At 37.6% G+C, this 18993-nt stretch overlaps 1 protein-coding gene across 8 annotated transcripts in view; it reads right to left on the reverse strand.

Moving 5' to 3' along the window:
- The window catches only part of PTK2 (protein tyrosine kinase 2), a 192065-nt gene that overhangs the window by 70274 nt on the left and 102798 nt on the right, over positions 1 to 18993 (reverse strand). For all 8 annotated transcript variants that reach the window (XM_066336667.1, XM_066336659.1, XM_066336675.1 and 5 more), the window contains 3 exons: positions 17910 to 17997; positions 4599 to 4678; positions 3068 to 3130 (listed from right to left, as the gene is read on the reverse strand). In XM_066336667.1, the coding sequence (XP_066192764.1) occupies positions 3068 to 3130; positions 4599 to 4678; positions 17910 to 17997 (231 nt within the window). The remainder of the gene's footprint in view (positions 1 to 3067; positions 3131 to 4598; positions 4679 to 17909; positions 17998 to 18993) is intronic.

The following is an 18993-nucleotide window of genomic DNA, read 5'->3' on the forward strand; positions in this document are numbered from 1 at the left end:
ACAGTAAGCTGCAGGATTATCAAACTTCATAAATGTTAATTCCTTCCATGCATTTCTTCTCAAATGCAAATGATACTTGGTTTATCATCCCACACAGTTAAATGAATCTAACACACTATTACCATCTAAATAATATGCAAAGACATTTTGACAGGGATATATTAGTTCAACATTAAGCACTTGAAAGAGAGTTGGTGCTTCTGAAATGAAGCACCTTCCATCACCCCGGTATCCCTCATCTGAGCAGTCCTGCAGCACACGCCTGCCACAGCCTCATTTGATTCATTACCAGGACAAGCCTTTTGTACAGATCTGGGTGCAACAAACTGAGAAGAAATTCTTATGCAGAGTACAACAGATCACAACTTGGTCGTAACAAAACTTGTTAATAAAACATTTCCTGCGTTTAGCTGAAATGGCAAATTTATTTCCTGAAGGACAATTTAACAAAAGAACCACACAGATTTAATGCCCTGGCCAGCAACAACCTACAGATACCTACAAATAAGAGAATAAGCACTGGAAATAGGAACATACAAACAGTTTTACACACACAACCCTACAAACTCCTTCCCAGCTGTGCTGTGTGGGGGTGGAATGGCCAACAAGGGAAACACCAACTCAGAGCTCCAGATGAAGGACTCAGACATCTGTTTTCTGATTGCCAACAACAGATAACCAGCACTGAGAGCCTGGTTCATACAGTTCTACTACAGGTTTGTACCTTAACCTCATCTACTCCAGCCTACTTGTGGGCTTAAATCTAAATTCAATTTTTTAAATGTACAAACTTCGATCGGATTAATAGAACACCAACTCCAGATAGGTGATACTGCTTGTTTTACAATGATAAGCAGCTTTAGGCAGCATATATCATGTATTTTTTACCTCAATTCAAGTTACAACAAAAAGAGTAACATTAGATTAACATAATAGATTTTAACATGCCTTTTACCAAATTGTGGCTGCACCTGTTCCTTCCTACAGCTCCCATTTCTGTACTTGTAATTAGCCTTGTTCTCGCTAACAGGCTTCACATTTATAATGAAAAAATTCTTCTTTCACTCCATGAAGGCCCAACTATTAAAGGCTACTTAACAGTTTGATCCCATCTACCATTTCCCATCCAGATTTGTTCTCATATGACAATCTGATCAAAGACAAATATACATCAAATAGACATCTGACAAAGGCTGGCAAGGAGCAATCACACCCAATGCAAAAAAGGGCCATTTAAAAATTGCTCTCAGCTGGTTAAGTGCCTCATGATGTACTAAAACCAGCAATCCTCCCACAAAAAATATAAAAAAGCCTCACTTGAGCAATAAATATTACTTGTGCAGTTAAACATTTATGGGCTATTAAGGTGATAAGATCAAATTAATGCATTTTGGGGATCACTGGCACTTTCTGCAGACCCTTTCCAGCTTACAATTATATATAGCACAGTCACTTTAAGGTGATTTTATCCTTCATCTCTCTCAGCTAAATCCTATACAAATCACATCTTGGTTCTCAAAAAATAAGAAATTTTGAAATGAACAAATTTCTCCACATCCAATTCTACATGGCATTAAGCTGTTACATTTTGCATATCAGGGTTTTGCTTCACTTTGCCTTTCACAGCAGCAATTTATTACTTCCTACCAAAGCAGTCACTGTTTGGAAAACACAGACTGAAGGAAAGAAATCGCTGTTAAACTGGAAGCGGCTGAGTCCTCTTGGAACTCTCACCTGTTACAATTATTAATTTATACTTTGTGTGACCTGTTATGAATCTGATTTCCTTTGTCTCATTGTTTCCAAGGTCATTAACTTAATTAGTAATGCTTGTAGCTTCTGACTTGCCAAAAAACTGACTTAAAAATACTTTACTCAAGTTCTCACTGGAACATATGTATGTAAACTACACCAAACATAACTCACATAGTTTCAAGTCCTTTTTATATCCCCTTTTAGTCTTGTCTATCTGCTCATTGCCTTTATTTTCATTAGTTTTTTTCTCATTTTGTGTTATGTTTCCTCAAGCAGAAAATTTTCACTGATTTTCTACAGACAAAACCCAGAAATCCTTAAAAAATAAATTAAAAAATCTCTAATTCAAACAAAACAAAGGTTTAAAAAAAATCTGGATAAATATAGGAGCACTACAGAATACCAAATAAACAGGCTATTCATTAAAGTTATCTTTACCTAGTAATATCACAGATCCCTCAAAAATCCTTTAAACTTATTCACTGTATAAAATCTTACATTCTTCCTCCAAATGCTCTAACTTCACATCTCTAGAAGTTAGCACCCATTTGTCATTAAAAATAAAATTAAAAAATCGAGACTTCACTGCTGTAACAACCTTTTATTCAATTTTGTGTGAAACCGTACAGGATCTTTTCAAAAGGGTACTTAGTAGAGATGAGCATACCATTGGTGCATGTATGTCTGAAACTTTATCCACTTATAAATACAAATAAAACCAGTTTTCAGGTTTTTGCTAAAAAAGCTGAAGGCCTTTGACTTGTTTGAACTGAAGTCATCTCCTGTACAACAGGAATAAGTAAACAAAATATTTCAGTACAAGGATGCTCCTTGGTCTTCTTAAAATTTGTGATACACAGATAAACAATAACCTTGTTAATTGCAAGGTTACAACTCAGAAAATGCCCACACTGAGCAAACAGAAACAAAAATATCACAAACATTTTGAAGTAACTTAAACTTTACCACAAATGAGTCGCAACTGAAGAATGCAACTGGGCACAGACAACACTGAGGAATAAAATCACCTCACAACCAGAGCTGGCGAATCCCATAAATTGCTAAAAACCACAGTAAGCCTCCTGATCAAGTTTAAACTACTCCAAACCTGTTTCTCTGGACCAGATTAAAGGCACTTTTCCTAGTTCTATATCTCAATGGGTTTCATCATTCTTTTCTTACGTTAAAGCACCTTAACAACCCTGATGGAATAGAAAAATTACAACAGAAACGCTCTGTCATTGAATTGAATTTACTGTTCCTAATGCAGAGAAGGGACAGTTCAAACCTCAAGCTATAACACAATACTTACTCTAACACTTCATAGTTGGACTTCTTTTCTAATGCATTGCCTCTCATCTCTCCGTAGGATCTCCTGAAGTCAGGAAAAATATTTGAAAGCAACAATTATTGGATAATTCAGCCTAAAACTACAACATCAACATAATCAAAACTCCCACTCAGCATCAGAAAACACTGGCAGAATAAATTCAAAGGTAAGTATTAAGTACATTATTATTCTACCTCAACAGATCTGATTTTTATTTTACAAATTAACTGCATTTTAGGACCACTTTAAACCATTGCTGCTACCAAAAGAAGTGACCTAACCTGGCCTTCAGCAGCTCCTTTCTACCCTACACTGCACTGCCTTGTGAGAGCCCTCTGTGCATGGAGCAGGGAGAGCCAGGGGAAGCAGGGAATGATGAAAACTGCTTCAATCCAGACACATTCACATTAACAAATAAATAAATAAAGAGGAAAGCTTTGTTAGGAGAGGGCTGAGATCGTCGTTTTCACGGAGAAAATGCTCATTCAAAGAGCTTCAGTAGTTAATCTATGAGAAATATCTCATCAAAATGCTCTGAAGAGCCACAGCTCGAGAACCAGGGGAAGGCAGGACCCGGCTGACAACATAATCACGGATTATTACATTCATCACGTTTTGAAATAAGGCACAATGATTTTGTAAGTGCGTAAGGAGTTTGCAGTTAGACAAAGAACTTTTGTTTCCTCTGTGGCTACCAGCAAAACTTGTAACAAAGGCATCAGGTTCTCCTGTGATACCTGGGAAATTTCATAAGCCTAAATTTTGTTTTGAATTTGGAAAGTCCTGTTCAAAGGACACTTTTAATCTCTCCTAACAAGTTTACATTTGTCATTCACTTCTTATCAATTTTACTTCTTCCTTAATATCCCTGTGTGAGACATCAGCATAACTAAAGCAAATGTTTCAGGCTGGAAATTCTCCATAAATTAGCAAAACCCAACACATGCATTTCAAAGCTGGGAACACTCTCAAGGATCTTTTAATCTGATATATTTATCTTTATTTTCCAGCTGTCTATACAGTTGACAAGAACAGCAAAAACACCCAAAAGGATCCTTAAGATTTAATCATTTCAAAACAGCACATTAAAAATTGAGTAAATACAGAGAGGAAAGGTAGCAGCATTTATCTATAATTACATTTTTTAGCTGTAGGATTTATATATGCAGAATCACAAGACTATTTACTAAATAACACCACAGATGCATTTTTTTTAAGCATACTTCAATGTACTCTACAGGCCTTTGAATTATTCAGATGAAAAATTCACCCAAAAGGCAGTATCAAGATGCAGTTAATTAAACTTTTAAAATAATGTTAATTTAAAAATCACTAGAAATGAGTTACAATACAGTCTATTCAGTTTTTCTTCAAACTGCTTCATAGCAAAGAAGTCTTATGATGTTTTATTCAACTCTACTGGTCAGAAATTGATGAACTTTAAGCAGTTTCAAAATTAATGTATATATTCTGTCAGAAAGATGTTGAATAATAAATTAAATTATCAGCTTACCGGATTTCAAGGCAACCTAGTTTCAAAGCAATTTCCTGGTCCACTTGATCTGCTATTTCTAACATATAGTCATTTTTCACCTACAGCAAAAGAAGCAGGTAGGCATCACAGAAAGATCAGTTCAGTGCCAACACAGACTAAAATACTCCCCAAACAACTTTCGTATCATCTTAATTTCATAGCATCTTAATTTTCTGGAATGACAATTCACAGTCCAGGAAGAGAAAAAAGATTTTTGTGTTCATATTCTCCACAAATGAACTGCACTTCGGTAAGAAACACATTTTGACCACAATGAACTTGATTGAAAAAATTCCTTATCTATCTCAATATTGTCTCTGTTTTATTAAATATAACCAAAATTCACAGAGGACTAAGCAGATGGTCACACTTGCATTCCAACTAGGAGAAGGCAGGCTGTGTTCTTGAACCATCCTGGTCAACAGGATTTAACTGTCTAAGCAGATCTGATCATGCAAATAAAATTGATAAATGCCTGGGAAATACAGTGAAAATAAAACCAGAAGTAAACAGAGAACAATGTGCAAATTGTACTGCACATGGGCATAAAATAATGCTGAAGGAAGAAGAACCAAGAGTAAAACTGGGTGGTGACCATTTACAGTAGGAAACACTTCAAATCTTCATCACATGTCCTGGACTTGTTTTATTTACCAACATGGATGTGAGCAGAATCCTATTTTTTTAGGTAATACTTTCACCACACTGGCATAAGCAATTCATACAGTAACTAACAACAACAAACTCAGGCAGTAACAGAGAACCAGCACCCAAGAACTTCACTCTGCAAATCTTGCACCAGTAACAAATCTCAACAGCTTTTCCTTAACAACTCCTGTTATCCTCTTATGAAAACATCAAGTTGCTGTTGAGATCCTAAAGTTGCAGCAAGTCCCAAAATACCACAAAACTCCACATGACTGACTTGCAGATCAAAGAGGGGATGATGCACTATGAAAGCAACACACTTCACCAAGTGGGCTTGTTGAGTGATGACAAGTTGTAAGAACAACTATTTCAAACTACTACTTGTATGAAATGCATAATTTAGGAGATAAGGAAGTACAGCAGTGGATCCAACAGCTGGAGGTGTTCTCCACTCAGCATTCTCCTCAGAACATTTGAGCATCCACCACAGCATTCCCTCAGCACCAGTGTAGCTGTTTCTCTCAGCTACAAACAAATCCCTAAAAACTTCCTAGATCTGAATTGCACGATGCGTTTTAATTTGTTATTGAAAGATGTGAAAGAATATGATAAACTGTGCAAGAGTGAGAAAATGAATTATTACAATAGCTGAAACATGAAAAAAAAAAGCCTCTTGCATTTGAATTCATAAAGGCACTCAATATGACAAAATAATAAGCTTTTAACTCTTCTCAATTCAATTCCTACAAATACTAATGAGACAGGAGAATAATTGCCCTTCAGCATCATGTAGTGTGCTATTTGTACACACATATGGAAATAATAATTCTGTATTCCCACAGTAATAGTATACACAATATGAATTAATAATTCTCCTCTTCATTATGCTCACAATTTCAAATAATTGGATTTAGATTGGATATTAAGATGATTTCTCCACTGAAAGGGTGGACAGGGATTGGAAACAGACTGTGCAGGGAAGTGGTGGAATCACCATGCCTGGAACCATTCAAAGTATGGATGGAGCCCTTGGGGACATGGCTCAGCTGTGGATGTGGCAGTGCTGGGGTAGTGGTGATGTTCCAAGCCTTTTACAACCTAAATGGTTCTATGATCCTATTGATCCTATAAAGAGCAAAATGTAATAAATTACACCAGGATCTCTGTTCATGAGAAAGGACTTTGAACTGGTCCTGCACTAAAACCGTCAAACAGAAGCTCAGGGCAGGTAAATCAGGAATGGAGTTTCAGGCTCCACAAACTGCCATAAATGACCTTGGCAAACACACGTGGGTGGTAAAAACAGCACAGCTCTCCTCACCCTCAGGTCTGTGTGAGGATACTTCAAAATGAAAAAAAGTGTTGAATGAGGTCAGATCATATATGGATACCCAACTTCCAGAAATGCTCATGTCCTTTTTCTGAGAATTCACCCTTATGTACAGCCTAAACTACTTCACCTATAACAAGCAAACCCACTCACAAAATCGCTTGGCTAACCTGCCTTACATCCATCCAAATCAAACACCCATTGACTGATCACTTACATTTCATCAAAAGTTTTTTTGTTTTTGTGGGAGATTTTTTTTGTTTGTTTCTGGTTGTTGTTGTTGGGGGGGGGGTTGTTGGATGTTTTTTGTTGTTGTTATTTGGTTTTCTTTTTGTTTTTTAATAAGTATAGATTCCATTTCTTGAATCATTCCAACAATTTTGCATCACCAGGAAATTTCAAAGCCGTTATCCATCTATTACTTGAGGCATTCAGACACCAAGAACAGGCTGTAGCAAAGTAGATTTTCAGTCCTGACATACAAAATTTCCACTTGTAGGAACGATGCTGGTTTAAGGCCCAATGTACTATGATCAAATGTGGATTCATTTATCTTCACAGCTCTTTGCTTTGTGGATCCCAGCACTCCAGTGCTTGATTTGTTAAACTAAACAGCTAAAGAGCATCTCCAGTTTCATGCAAATATGATTTTAAAATGCTGCTAGCCTCCTATTCCATAAATAAATAAGCAACATTACCCAAATATTTAAAGTTTGGGGTTTATCTCCTCTTGCCCTGCAGCTTGTAAGCTTTCACAAATTCCAGTCATGTTCCCAGTTTGACTCTGCAACTACAGACACCAGATACTGACTAAGAAAATGTAAAAGATCATCCTCCATTCCAACAAAACGGACAGGGAAAAAGAGGTCTTTTACATTATATACACCTACTTATTTTTGTGTTGACACTTTTTGAGTTAAAAAAAGAGATTACAAGCTTCAGGAAACCTGTGACAAGAATGCAGTGGTCTGGATTTAACAGTGTCCTGCTATGGATAGGCAAAGGTGCTTGGTTTTTCCCTTTTTTCATAAACCTGCCTGCACACATTCTTCTTTCATTTTCAGCAAGGAAAAAAAAAAAACCAACAAAAAACCAGATTTCATTTCTACTCCCAGAATACAAATGAGAACTTCTCTTATCACCTTTAATTTTGCTTGACTATTCTCTTTGAGATGGCATCAGATCAATGCATGAACTAATGCCTGTGCAGAGATTAGATAAGAATTTCACAGGAGGTTCAGCACAACCTCCTAAGGAAAAAGCCTGAGCAAATATTAAGTGGAAGAGACATAAGAGATAATTTAATGGTAATTAAATGCACTGTCACAAGGCAATTGAATAGTTTTCCAAGAAGTCTTTTGTGTTTGCTCAATTATAACTTTTATTATTATTATTATTATTGTTAATATAATTAAACAAGAGAAATGAGAGTATTTTCTGGGTTAGACAAACAAAGACCTCATCTTCAAGAGCACAAAGCCTATATAGATACAAAGGCACAAAACCTGAACTCTTAGAAATCTAACAAAACCTATCAGGTTTTTTTTCTGGCTGATTACAAATTCAGAAGAGTTAAGAGAGAGAATGAATCTTCTTTGTGGGGTCTGGAGATCCTGTTATCTGTGAGCTTGTCATGCTCCCTGGCAGTGCATGCAGATCTCTGGAAATTCAGGTAACAGTGTGCAATACACCTGGAGAAGCTGAAGAATACATCCATCTATATATACACAGATACATGAACACACACATCCTTTTCAAACAGATCAAGCATCAGTGCCATAATCTCCTCCACAATTTAACTGTTCAAAATGGGAATTCTTCAAAGGTTAAACCAGAAAAACACCCACAGGACGCTATTTGATACACCTTCATTTTACCTAGTTTGTATGACAAAACAGATTAATATAAACTTGTCACACAAATCTGGTTTTGAAAAAGCCACTCCAAAAACCCAAGTGGCCAAACCAGAAACCAAAACAGCAACCTCTGATCTCTTTGTCGAGCCCAACAAAACCTTTAAGGCCCTCCTGCTAAACTTGTGTGCCATTACATCATTTATACCCCATACTAGAGACCAGATGTTCTAGCAAGGATAAAATTACATGAAGCCTGGATTTATCTCCAATACTTTATGGTCACAATGTTACAGCAATAAAAATGCATGAAGATCAACAAGGCTAACACTTAGATTGACACCAGGATTAAGAATTCAAGTGTCAACATGGCTAAAATCCTATATACTTTTTATTCAGTAACCATCAAAACCCGAAATATGATATCAGAAGTGAGTCATTTTAGTATATGCTGTTTGTAACATATTTGCTTCCACTGACTTACTCATTCTGTATTCCCACATAATGTGCTTATCTCAACTCCCTGAGAAAAAATATATTGGGAAAGAGTTTAAAGGAGGATAAGAGACAAAAGTAATTTATTGCTGCAAACTGCTGTGCTGATTTCAAGAACCTTTTCCCCTGGATTTTTTTCAGTATGTTCTAACAAGTTCAAGTCAGATTTACAGTCAAGCAGGTGCAGGCTTTGGGGGGAAAGGATTAGTCTACTTAAGTTCCATTAAACATGGAATAATGGAAATAAAAACTGCTTCAGGCTTCCAGGCGAGTATTACTGCAGTGCCACTGTCAGACGAAGCAACTCCACCGAAATTTGCTCATTCACGGGGCAGCAAATCAGAATTAAAGTGTGACCTGAACTTCACATTTGCAGTTGACTTCTTGGCCACAACAGCTACAAACAGTCGGATACAAAAAATGGCTGCAGTGTGGGGAAAATAGGAATGCCAAGTATCAAGTCACCTCTCAGAGGTGGGAAAAAGAAGTCTTTCACATGTTCTGATAAAATAGAAAATGAAACAAAATTGTCATTGCCCACCCACACAGAATGCACATCATCCACCATCAGTGAATAAATGTTTAGAAAGGGCAGTAATATCCAAAGCAAAAAATAAATTTGAAATCCAACAATCCTATACTGTATTTCCTAATTTATTACTACCTTGATATCCAGCAACAATTCACTTTATTTAAAATACTTGTTATTCTTAACCATATTTTAATTTTTTATTCACTCTTCTTCTTTTAGCCAGAACAGAAAAAAAGTTCAAAGATATTCCTAAATCCCCCCAAAAAGAGGAGGTGAACACAACATGAACTAAAAGGCTTTTCTGACATGGAAGATGGGCACATAAACATAAACCCAGTTTCATTTCTGATGTCAAGACTTATAAAATATTTGTTCTTTTACTTGCATGAGGAAATTAATGACGGTGTCACTTCTAAATTCTCACAATTTAGTAGAAAATAATGGGCAGTTTCCCAGCTACAGAAATGGACAGCAAATTCCAGACAGAACAATTTAAAATAAAAATTGAAAACAGAGGAAAGCCCATGCTTGTGAAGATGGAGAAATTAGAGAACAGCCCTATGCTATGATTTAAGGAGAAATCTATCACTGGCCTCGTATTTTATATACCAGCTGCTACTTTCAAAAGCCATCTGCTTCATTTTCCTGCACACGAGTTTTTTATGCAGCTGCAGTATTTCAGAAGAAGGTTCACCCAGGCTGACAAGCAGTTCATAAAAACACCATGCTGGATTTAGATTTCTTTATTAAGAACAACAGGAAAATATTTCTGAACTTGGCAAACACTTTTCAGTTTAGGGATTTAAAAAAAAGAAAAAAAAAAAAAGCTATTAGATACTGTGTCTTAAAAAGATATTTTAGGTTTAAACTTGTTTATAGCCTTATAAATTACTACATAAAATTATCAGACTTGACATTGAGTTCTCAAGCATACATACTGTGGAAATTCTTTAGCAACAGTACTATCAAATGGTATCTCAAAAAGAGCAAATACCAATAATTAGCCACTACTGGCTTTCCCAGCTTAATGTTACCAAGAAATTTCCCACAGGATAAACTCCAATTTTTCAGGACAGTTTAAAAATAAGCAATCTATTCCTCTTGCTTTTCCTTCAATCTCTATGACCTACTTGTACAACTTAGTCCTTTTTTAATTTTTTTTGGTTTTTTTTTTTAATTTGCAGTGCTTTGAACAGTGCATTTAAACAACCCTTCAGTGACTAAGTTCCCACTGAAGAGTTAAGACCATACTCAAAAAGAATCATCCCAACATATGAGATATTTAGATAAGCAACCAAACAAAGAAAATGTCTTCTCTACTCCATTCAGCACAGAGCACACAAACAGTAATTGCAATCATTTAATGAAGCATGAAAACAAAGATTTATATTACATCATTTTCTCCTTATCCATTTGTTCTACACATTTATTTTTAGCTGGTGCTTTTATATATTGGGAAATTATGTACTTCTGCTTAGTTGGTGAAATTTGTATTAAAAAAATACAAGCTGTCTCTTAATTGTCCTGTATATGCAATAATTTATTTATTCTCAGTAATTTCCCTGCGTTTATTATTAACAAGTTAGGTGTGCTCTAGCACCTGCTTTTAAACTTTCAAGTTTCTAACTCTGGAAGGTAATTTGGTGTTTTGTACATTATTATTCACCGCCAACCACCACAGAGTTCAACCTGGATCTTTGTTCTACACCAAAACATAACACTTCTGGTGACACTCATCCCACCAAAATCCAGAGAAATTATTCCTGCAGTCTACAAGTTCCAGCTTCTGTAATGGAAGATCAGAATATCTCAATATGGGAAAAGCTGATCTTCAGCAACCACTTCTGTGACCAAGACAAAAATCCAAGTATACAGCTCATTAGTTTTCCCCACAATTTCCCATTCAAAATGAAGGACGTTGCTCTGCTCTGCACCTGCAGCAGGTACAGCACACAATTCCACCCCAATCCACAACACAACTCTTCTGTGAAAGAATTATCTCAGATATTCTCTGGTTTCAGCTATATTGCTCCTGTAGTGTTAAACACACCACAGAATCCCTGTAGGACAGACACATCAACTGGGTTAATGTGGAACAGTCATCTGGTAGAAACCCTGGTATCTCTAAGGACCAAACTGCTCCTCCATCCTCGTTTTCCAACAGCGGGTTCATGTAGGACACCAAATTTTCATCACTACAGAATCAGCTTGGAAGAACAGGGTCCTAACCCTCTACTACTACTTTACTACAGCTTCAGAAATCTGATGCAGCATTAACCCTGAAAGATTTGTGCCTCATCTGCTCTGAATGAAGCCCCATATGCACAAAAGCCCAGCGCCTGCTTCTAATGTCATCAGTATTTTTAGGAGCTGTCTTAATGATTGTAATGATAGTTTTTAAGATACACACAGGAGGAAACACATATGTGTTCCCACCCCTATTTACCCATCTGATAGTATTAAATTTGCTACAGGAGATAAGTCAATATTAGGGAAAATTAGGGCTTTGGCCTCATCTAGGGGAGTTAAAAGCCCAGATCCAGTGTCAGGATAACATTCATCTGCCATCTGCCCTCAGCTGCTCCTCCTCTTCGTGTCTCAAGGTCACAGTCTCTGTATTATCCAGGGGTGATCTTTGACATCTCTAACTAATTTTGGAAGCTCCTCTGCTAATAATAAGGGCATTAGAGATGGGCTGGGGGGAAACCAACTTCTGACAAGGCATTGTTAGGGGCAGAGCAGCTAAAAATGATGCCGTCTGTCCGAGTGGGCTGAGCTCCAGATGTCACTGCAAGAGACGCTGCTGCCTCGCAGCCCTTCCTCAAAGTAGGACTGGACTCTTGGGAGCCAGACAGAACTCAACCTTCTAAATAAGCTTTGCTCCCAGCTAATTTTATACTTCTCCTTTCCAACACATAATTTGAAGTTTCCAGATCAAGCGAGTCCAAGCATCAATGTAAATCAACTTTTCTGTGGGTTTCTTTTTGTTGTTATACACAACCTAATATGCTAATTGCAGTAACATTTTGTTCCAGGCAACTACTGAGACATATCCATGCATCAATACATGGAAATCTGTCCCTGGCATTTTCAATTTATCAGGCTGAATTATGAACAACTCGAGAAAAACTCTCAAGGATGATTTTCACCACTTGGCTGACAGGTGGAAATTTTAAATCAAAGCAACCCTTTTCTCTGGCCTGAGCTTGGCTGACCAGTCAGGTGTTAAGGAAGGAAGTTTCACATTCATACCTTACAGCACTAAGGGAAAGTAGACACTGAGTACACAACATTTGCAGCCAAAGTAGCTCCACAACTATACAAACAGCAGAGCTTAAAACAAGAATGGGTTTTGAGAGTTTTGAGAGTGTGTATCAAATTTTACAGGAAAAAAAAAAGTATTTCATGGGATATTGTGAATTTCAGCAACTTCAGAAATCTATCCCTGTCAAGGAATTCTCACTTTTAATTGTCTTTTCAAGCTGTAAAGAGCAGACAGGAGCGGTCAGGTTCATTTGTATTTTTATCAAAAAATATATATTTTACTACCTTTTAATCAGCTGCACTTCTTATATTGACACCTCCCTGTAGGGTACAGTTTATGTCTCAGTCTTTAAGTCTTCATGAAAGACCTGTTGGGTTTTGGGTGGGTTTTTTTGTTTTGTTGAGGGCTTTTTGTTTTAAATAGGCTGCCAACATCAGGAACAACGCCAGCATTTCTCCCAATGTCCTTCATTTCCTTCAAAGCTTGTCCTGTCAAAGTCATTTGCTTTAGGTCTCCTATTTTTATTAGGGTGTAAGAGATGTTGTTATTTAATTAGGTTAAAGAGTCCAATTCCCAGCCTGCATTTCAAATTACATTTTATGCACCTAAGCCTTATAAAACTTTAATCATTAAGTTATTAAAGCAATTGCCTGGACTTAAAATTTCCTACATGTCAGGGACAGAGTTATAAAAATAATTTAATTTGCATGATGTATTTATCTGCCACAGTATAAAGAGATATTTCATTTAATGAAATACCTTTTGAGCCTGAACATAATCTTTACAGACACCACAGAGATGGTGAAAAGAAGTGCCAGTTGTCCACAAGAAACTTTTTCTCCTCTTTTTCAGAGGATGTTTTTCCTTTCCTTTTCTTTTTCCTTTTTTAATAAGAAGCATAATTTTTTTTCTCTTTTCTTTTTTAAAAGAGTTTTCTTATGAAAATGAACCTGCAGTGTACTTCTCTGGTGAGACACAGAGAGCCCTTCTGGAACAGAATTCAGCTCAATGTTTTCAGAGCATCATTGACCTGCCCCAACTTCGAGATCACCCCTTGCTTGCAATTCCTTCTGTCACAAACTTTGGTTAATTTTAGAAAGCAAATTCAAAACACAGTTCAGTCCAGTGGTCTCCTTTATTATACATATGAACATCTCCAGGGTAGCTCCACACTGCAGGCTAAATGAGGCAGCAGGGAAAAATTCAACACTGATAAAAACAACATTTTCTTGTTCTCTGGGATCTAAAAAAAAAAAAAGCCCAAAAAGTTACTTTAAAAGTCTCCTGTTTGAAGCACAAGGACAGCAACAATGGAACAGCTGATGCCCAAGAGCTGCCCCCACCCCCCATACAGATGCTTACTCCCTTTTCATCAAGGGATAAACCATCTCCAATTACTGCAGGCTAACATGTTATTCAAGGATCAATGTGTGCAGGCTCTTGTCCCACAATAAAAGGAAGGCAATTCAAGTAGCTTACGTCTGATTCTCATTACAGGGATGTTTTTAAAAGCTGTATTCTATCTTGATTTGAGATATGGCTTTCGTTCCTCACTGGGCTACTAAGACAAAATAGAGGAGCTTGCTCCCTTTATTTCCACTTCCCAACAGCCATGTCACTGGAACACAGGGAAAGGAAGACACTCACTAGGAATTTCACCAACACTTATTTAAAGCAACTGAATACTCCCCAAAAAGGACAGGAAAATGGTGAAGTCTTATTTCGTTACTCGAAACCTTTGATTTTTAATTCTCCTTTTGTACTTTTATGTTTATTTTCTCTGAAAAGTGTTAAAAAATCATACAAAAACCTAGATATCTTCATTAGAGATTTACAAAACAGTCAACAGAAAACACACACACACACAAAGGATGCTACCTCCTGATAAAAGTTAACTTAAGAGTATTTTCATTCACTCTACTTCATGTTTAAGGTTTTGTGGGTGGGATTAGAGCTCCCTTCGGTTCTGATTTGGGTATTCAATACCACAGGACACAACTGAAGGCTGGCACATAAAACCTGTGCAGTGAGCATCTGCCAACTGTGCAGACAACCATAAATCTGGCTTTTCCTGATTTTTGAATACTTCAGCCTCACAATTCCAACAGCACTGGGTGGGATCCAATTTGCCTAATTTGGCTGAAACTGTAGGCAGTTGGGCCCAAGGGAGTAATGCAGTCGATACAGAATCACCACCTAAATGCTCCACAATTGAGAAAAGAGACGACACCCCTGAAGTCCTGTCACCCACCACCTCTGACACCTGCCAAAGAGAGCAGTAACAGAACAAAAAGAAACAGTTCCAGCATTAGTTTGTTCATCAGAGCTCTCAAATGGGATGTGAAATGACATGACTGGAACACACAGCTCCTCCAGTGAAGGGGAATGACCTAAAGATCAGCCTCTCCCCAGATCTGGCCTCAAAGCTGAGGCACAGCCTGAGCACAAGAGGCACGGCATGGCATCGTTAGCGGGACTGATTCTGATGTTATTAACGAGTTGTGTGGTTTCCCCCTGATCCCACACACTAATTTTAATCTCTTGCTGTACAGATTGCAGAATGAAAGGTCTCATTAAGTGCCCTGCTTTACACTTCCAATTAAGAGCAGCTCACGCCCACCGCAGATGGCAGAACGAGCGCCACGATCACAGCACGTCAAGCCACAGGCAGATCTGGGCACAAGTTCTTGATTTGTTTGAGACTCTGGAAGATGAAGAATATTCAAAAAACACAAAAAGGTCAAAGCATCCTTAAAACAGCCAAAAATCAATGAGAAAATAGTGATGCCACATATCAAGGCCAAGCTGAGAAGCCTGAAATGACTGATTTGCACAGGGCAGTGCACTCGCTGCAGTGAATGGGAGTAGTCATGCATGTGAAGGCACAAACGTGTGCCAGCTTTGGGTTTTACAGTCTTATAATTGTGGCTGGGGTGAGCTGGATGAACAAACCCTGTCTGTTGACATTGATTAAGGTAACATTTTGTTAGCTTAACAAAATGTTCTGTACTTTTCCAGAAGATGAAGATCACTTCAGGATTTAAACTTTCTTTTTCAACAATACTGTGGCTTGCAACTCAGATTCAACAAAATCATTACAATTCCAAAACCCATGGGTGACAGAGGTAACCATGTTTCTTTTCCTTCTCCATGAACTTTTAAATTTGTTGCTATACATTTCTAACGTGGTTGGACGTACCAAGTTAGCAAAAAGGTTCCTAGTCTCATTCTGACTAGAAAATCAGAGGCATCTGGTCCTTACAAAAATCTTTTTTACTCATTTGTTACACATAAGACAGCAATGTCTTTGAGTTTTACATTGAGAAAAGCCAATCTGACAGCAGAGGTGTTGTTTCTGTCAGATCTTTAAAATTTTGTAACTGGGTTCTATGCTTCTTATCTCTGACAGTTACTTCTGTGCAGAAAGCTCAGGATATCTATATATGCATGTATGAATTCTCTACATTCTGTTGTTCTTGCCTACACACAACATGATGCCTCTGACTGAGAGCAGTGGTTAGCAAAAGATGTTAAAATGTTGCAGGAATGACACTGAGATAGGAACAGAATGTGAAAATTCATCTTTCCCTGTTTTTTCATCCCCCCCCCTGCTGTAGGTCTGGTTTATGATGCAGTGTTACTTAAATTCTTTCTTGCCTTCTTTTCATACGTCACTGCTGCTGCCTTAACACTTCACAACATAAAAGTTATTGCCCTAGTTTACCCCAGAGGACAAGCGAAATTCAGGGAGCAAAGCAGACTCATGGATAGAGAATGACAGCTCTGGAAAGTTCTACCTGATTTCCATGACAACAGAGACCCAAATACCTTAAGGCACCCCGAAACAAAGAGCAGTGACTTTTAAAGAACCGGATTCAGAAACACCTACTACACGGTGAAAAAGAAAGGGGAAGAGAAAATAAGTGGGATGATGTGCAGAGCAAGGAGACAAGAACCTCTGATTTTCATTTTCTAACAGTACTGGGATTCAGGGCACTGTCAGATACAGGCAGCTGACAGCTTTGCCTATGGGTCCCAATGGCTTCCAAAAACCTTCTATACTGAGCCACTTGTATCTGTTTGCAATGATTTCTCCAAATTTAGTTAGAAGTTAACAAATACTCCTCTGGCACTTCAAACTGCTTTAAAGAAACAGTTCCCTGAGGCAGAAAAGAGAGGACACTGCAGGTTTGCCAGGCATTAAACAGGAAAGTGATGGAGTTCAGGAAATTATTTTCAAGCTCATCACCCACTTCTGCATCATGGGAAACACAAATCTCCAGTGTTTAAAGCAGCATGAAGGAAGTCCCTTGCTGCTAAAGGAAGAAGGATTTTGTTGTACAAGAACCCTGGCAGTACTTCACTAAAAACTCATCAAAACAGCCTATAAAAAACATTTTAGGCTGAATCCAGCATATCACACCAATCACTTAAACTAGAATGTGAAGTCCAAAGAAACACTGCAAGATAAACTTCTTTTCAGAAGCCACCATAACCACCTTAATAGTTCAATAAAAATAGTGCATCACACAGTAATAAAAAATAAAAAACTATTTACCTAAGACAAGAATGTGTGTGCACAATTGTGCTTGCTGAAGTTAGGGGCCAGGGTAACCATTTTGGTCCTGACTCCCCTAAAAAATATCCCCAGGAAGTTTTATTGTGAGCTTGTTGGTCTAAAAGCAGATTAAAATCATTTAACTGAATAAAATTAGAATTTAGTGCCTAATTTATAAAAACTGTGACTATTACACAGTTTTAGTAATCCCGAAGAGATTTTAAACCCAAGAAAATAACCTAAGAATGTAAGTGGAAAAAGCATTTGATGGTTTGTAGCGAAATTGCCACTTACACTTGCAAAAATAAAGAAATTCCTCAGTTTAATCAAGTGTGAATTAACTGTAAGAAGCCAGTGGAACAACAGTCAATTTTATCTGAGTTAGGACAATTATCACCTGCAGATTCACCTTGTTTTTGGAACATATTCCTCACCACTTCTCAAGGAGAAAGATGCCATGGGCTTTGTGCCCTCTCTGCTTTATACAAGCAACCTTACATGTTTTCCACTTTTCTGTTTCTGCAATAATATGCTACCCACATAAATTAACCCAGAGTTTTCTAAATTCAGCAAAATCAGCAGAAGACAAAATAGAAGAACTGAACATACCTGCTGATAGAAAAAATTTAGAGTTGGTTTGTCCTCAGTGAACTGGTTTAGAAATCCTTTTGGCAAATACCGAATCCTCAATTCATATCTGAAAAGCAAGAAAAAGAGACTGTTGAGCAGAATTAAAATTAAGATTCCCTCTCAGCATTCTTAAAAATAGGAATAAACTCAAAATCCTAGAAAACTAATGGAAAATTTCCCTTTCGAGTACTCAAGATAAACTGGAATTTATCTGTAATTGGCATTTCACTGAGATGTTTACAAAGGACTTTTGCAAATGAAGCAAACTTAGAGCCCTGCTGCCCTCTCAGAGCTTCAGAGAAGACTGAAGCATCAAGACTTGGAGCAGATAAGCTCCAGATCCATGGGAAGGGAGGCCCCAGTTAGGTGACAACAGATGAGCTGCCAGAAGCACTGACATGACCCCTGGCAACAGCTTTTATCTCTGGTTCTCACAAGCAGGGACTTAAAACGCTGATCCTGCTGCTCCAGGAGTGACAAACAGTGTCACTCACTAGGGAGCCACATCCTACAGAAGAACAAGGAAAAGGACTCTGCTCCCTCTCTGATCACGGCTCTAATATTCACCTCTGGATTTTCCATATGTTTCAAAGGGATTTCTCTGCAAAAAGGTTTCCTGCTCCTTTATTCATCAAAAAAGCAAACAGTTTTGAACCTGACAGTCATATTTTTAAGGTAATAGTACACCAGAAGTGAGGGAAATCCAGAATGAGCCTTGACCCACAACCTACACCAAATCTGTATCTTTTCTGAAACCTTAACTTCTGCTTTTAGTCCCTAAATTTAGTAATATTTCTTGTCATAAACTTCTGCTTTTAATCCTTGAATTTAGTATTATTGCTTGTCCTGCGGTAACAGCCCACGGTGTTTGACACAGACTGTTTGCTTCCTCCTCTGACACATTCCTTCAATGGAAATCTGATAATGAATGTCTCCAACCCTTGGGCTGTGCCAACACAGCATATCCTAACTAACACTCTTAACAGTACTTCCCAAAGTAAGTATAGGTAACAATCTGCTCATGGTAAGGGCAAATATTACAACATTCCAAACTGTTGGTTTC

This window comes from Sylvia atricapilla, chromosome 1, assembly GCF_009819655.1.
Source record: "Sylvia atricapilla isolate bSylAtr1 chromosome 1, bSylAtr1.pri, whole genome shotgun sequence".
Taxonomy (NCBI): domain Eukaryota; kingdom Metazoa; phylum Chordata; class Aves; order Passeriformes; family Sylviidae; genus Sylvia; species Sylvia atricapilla.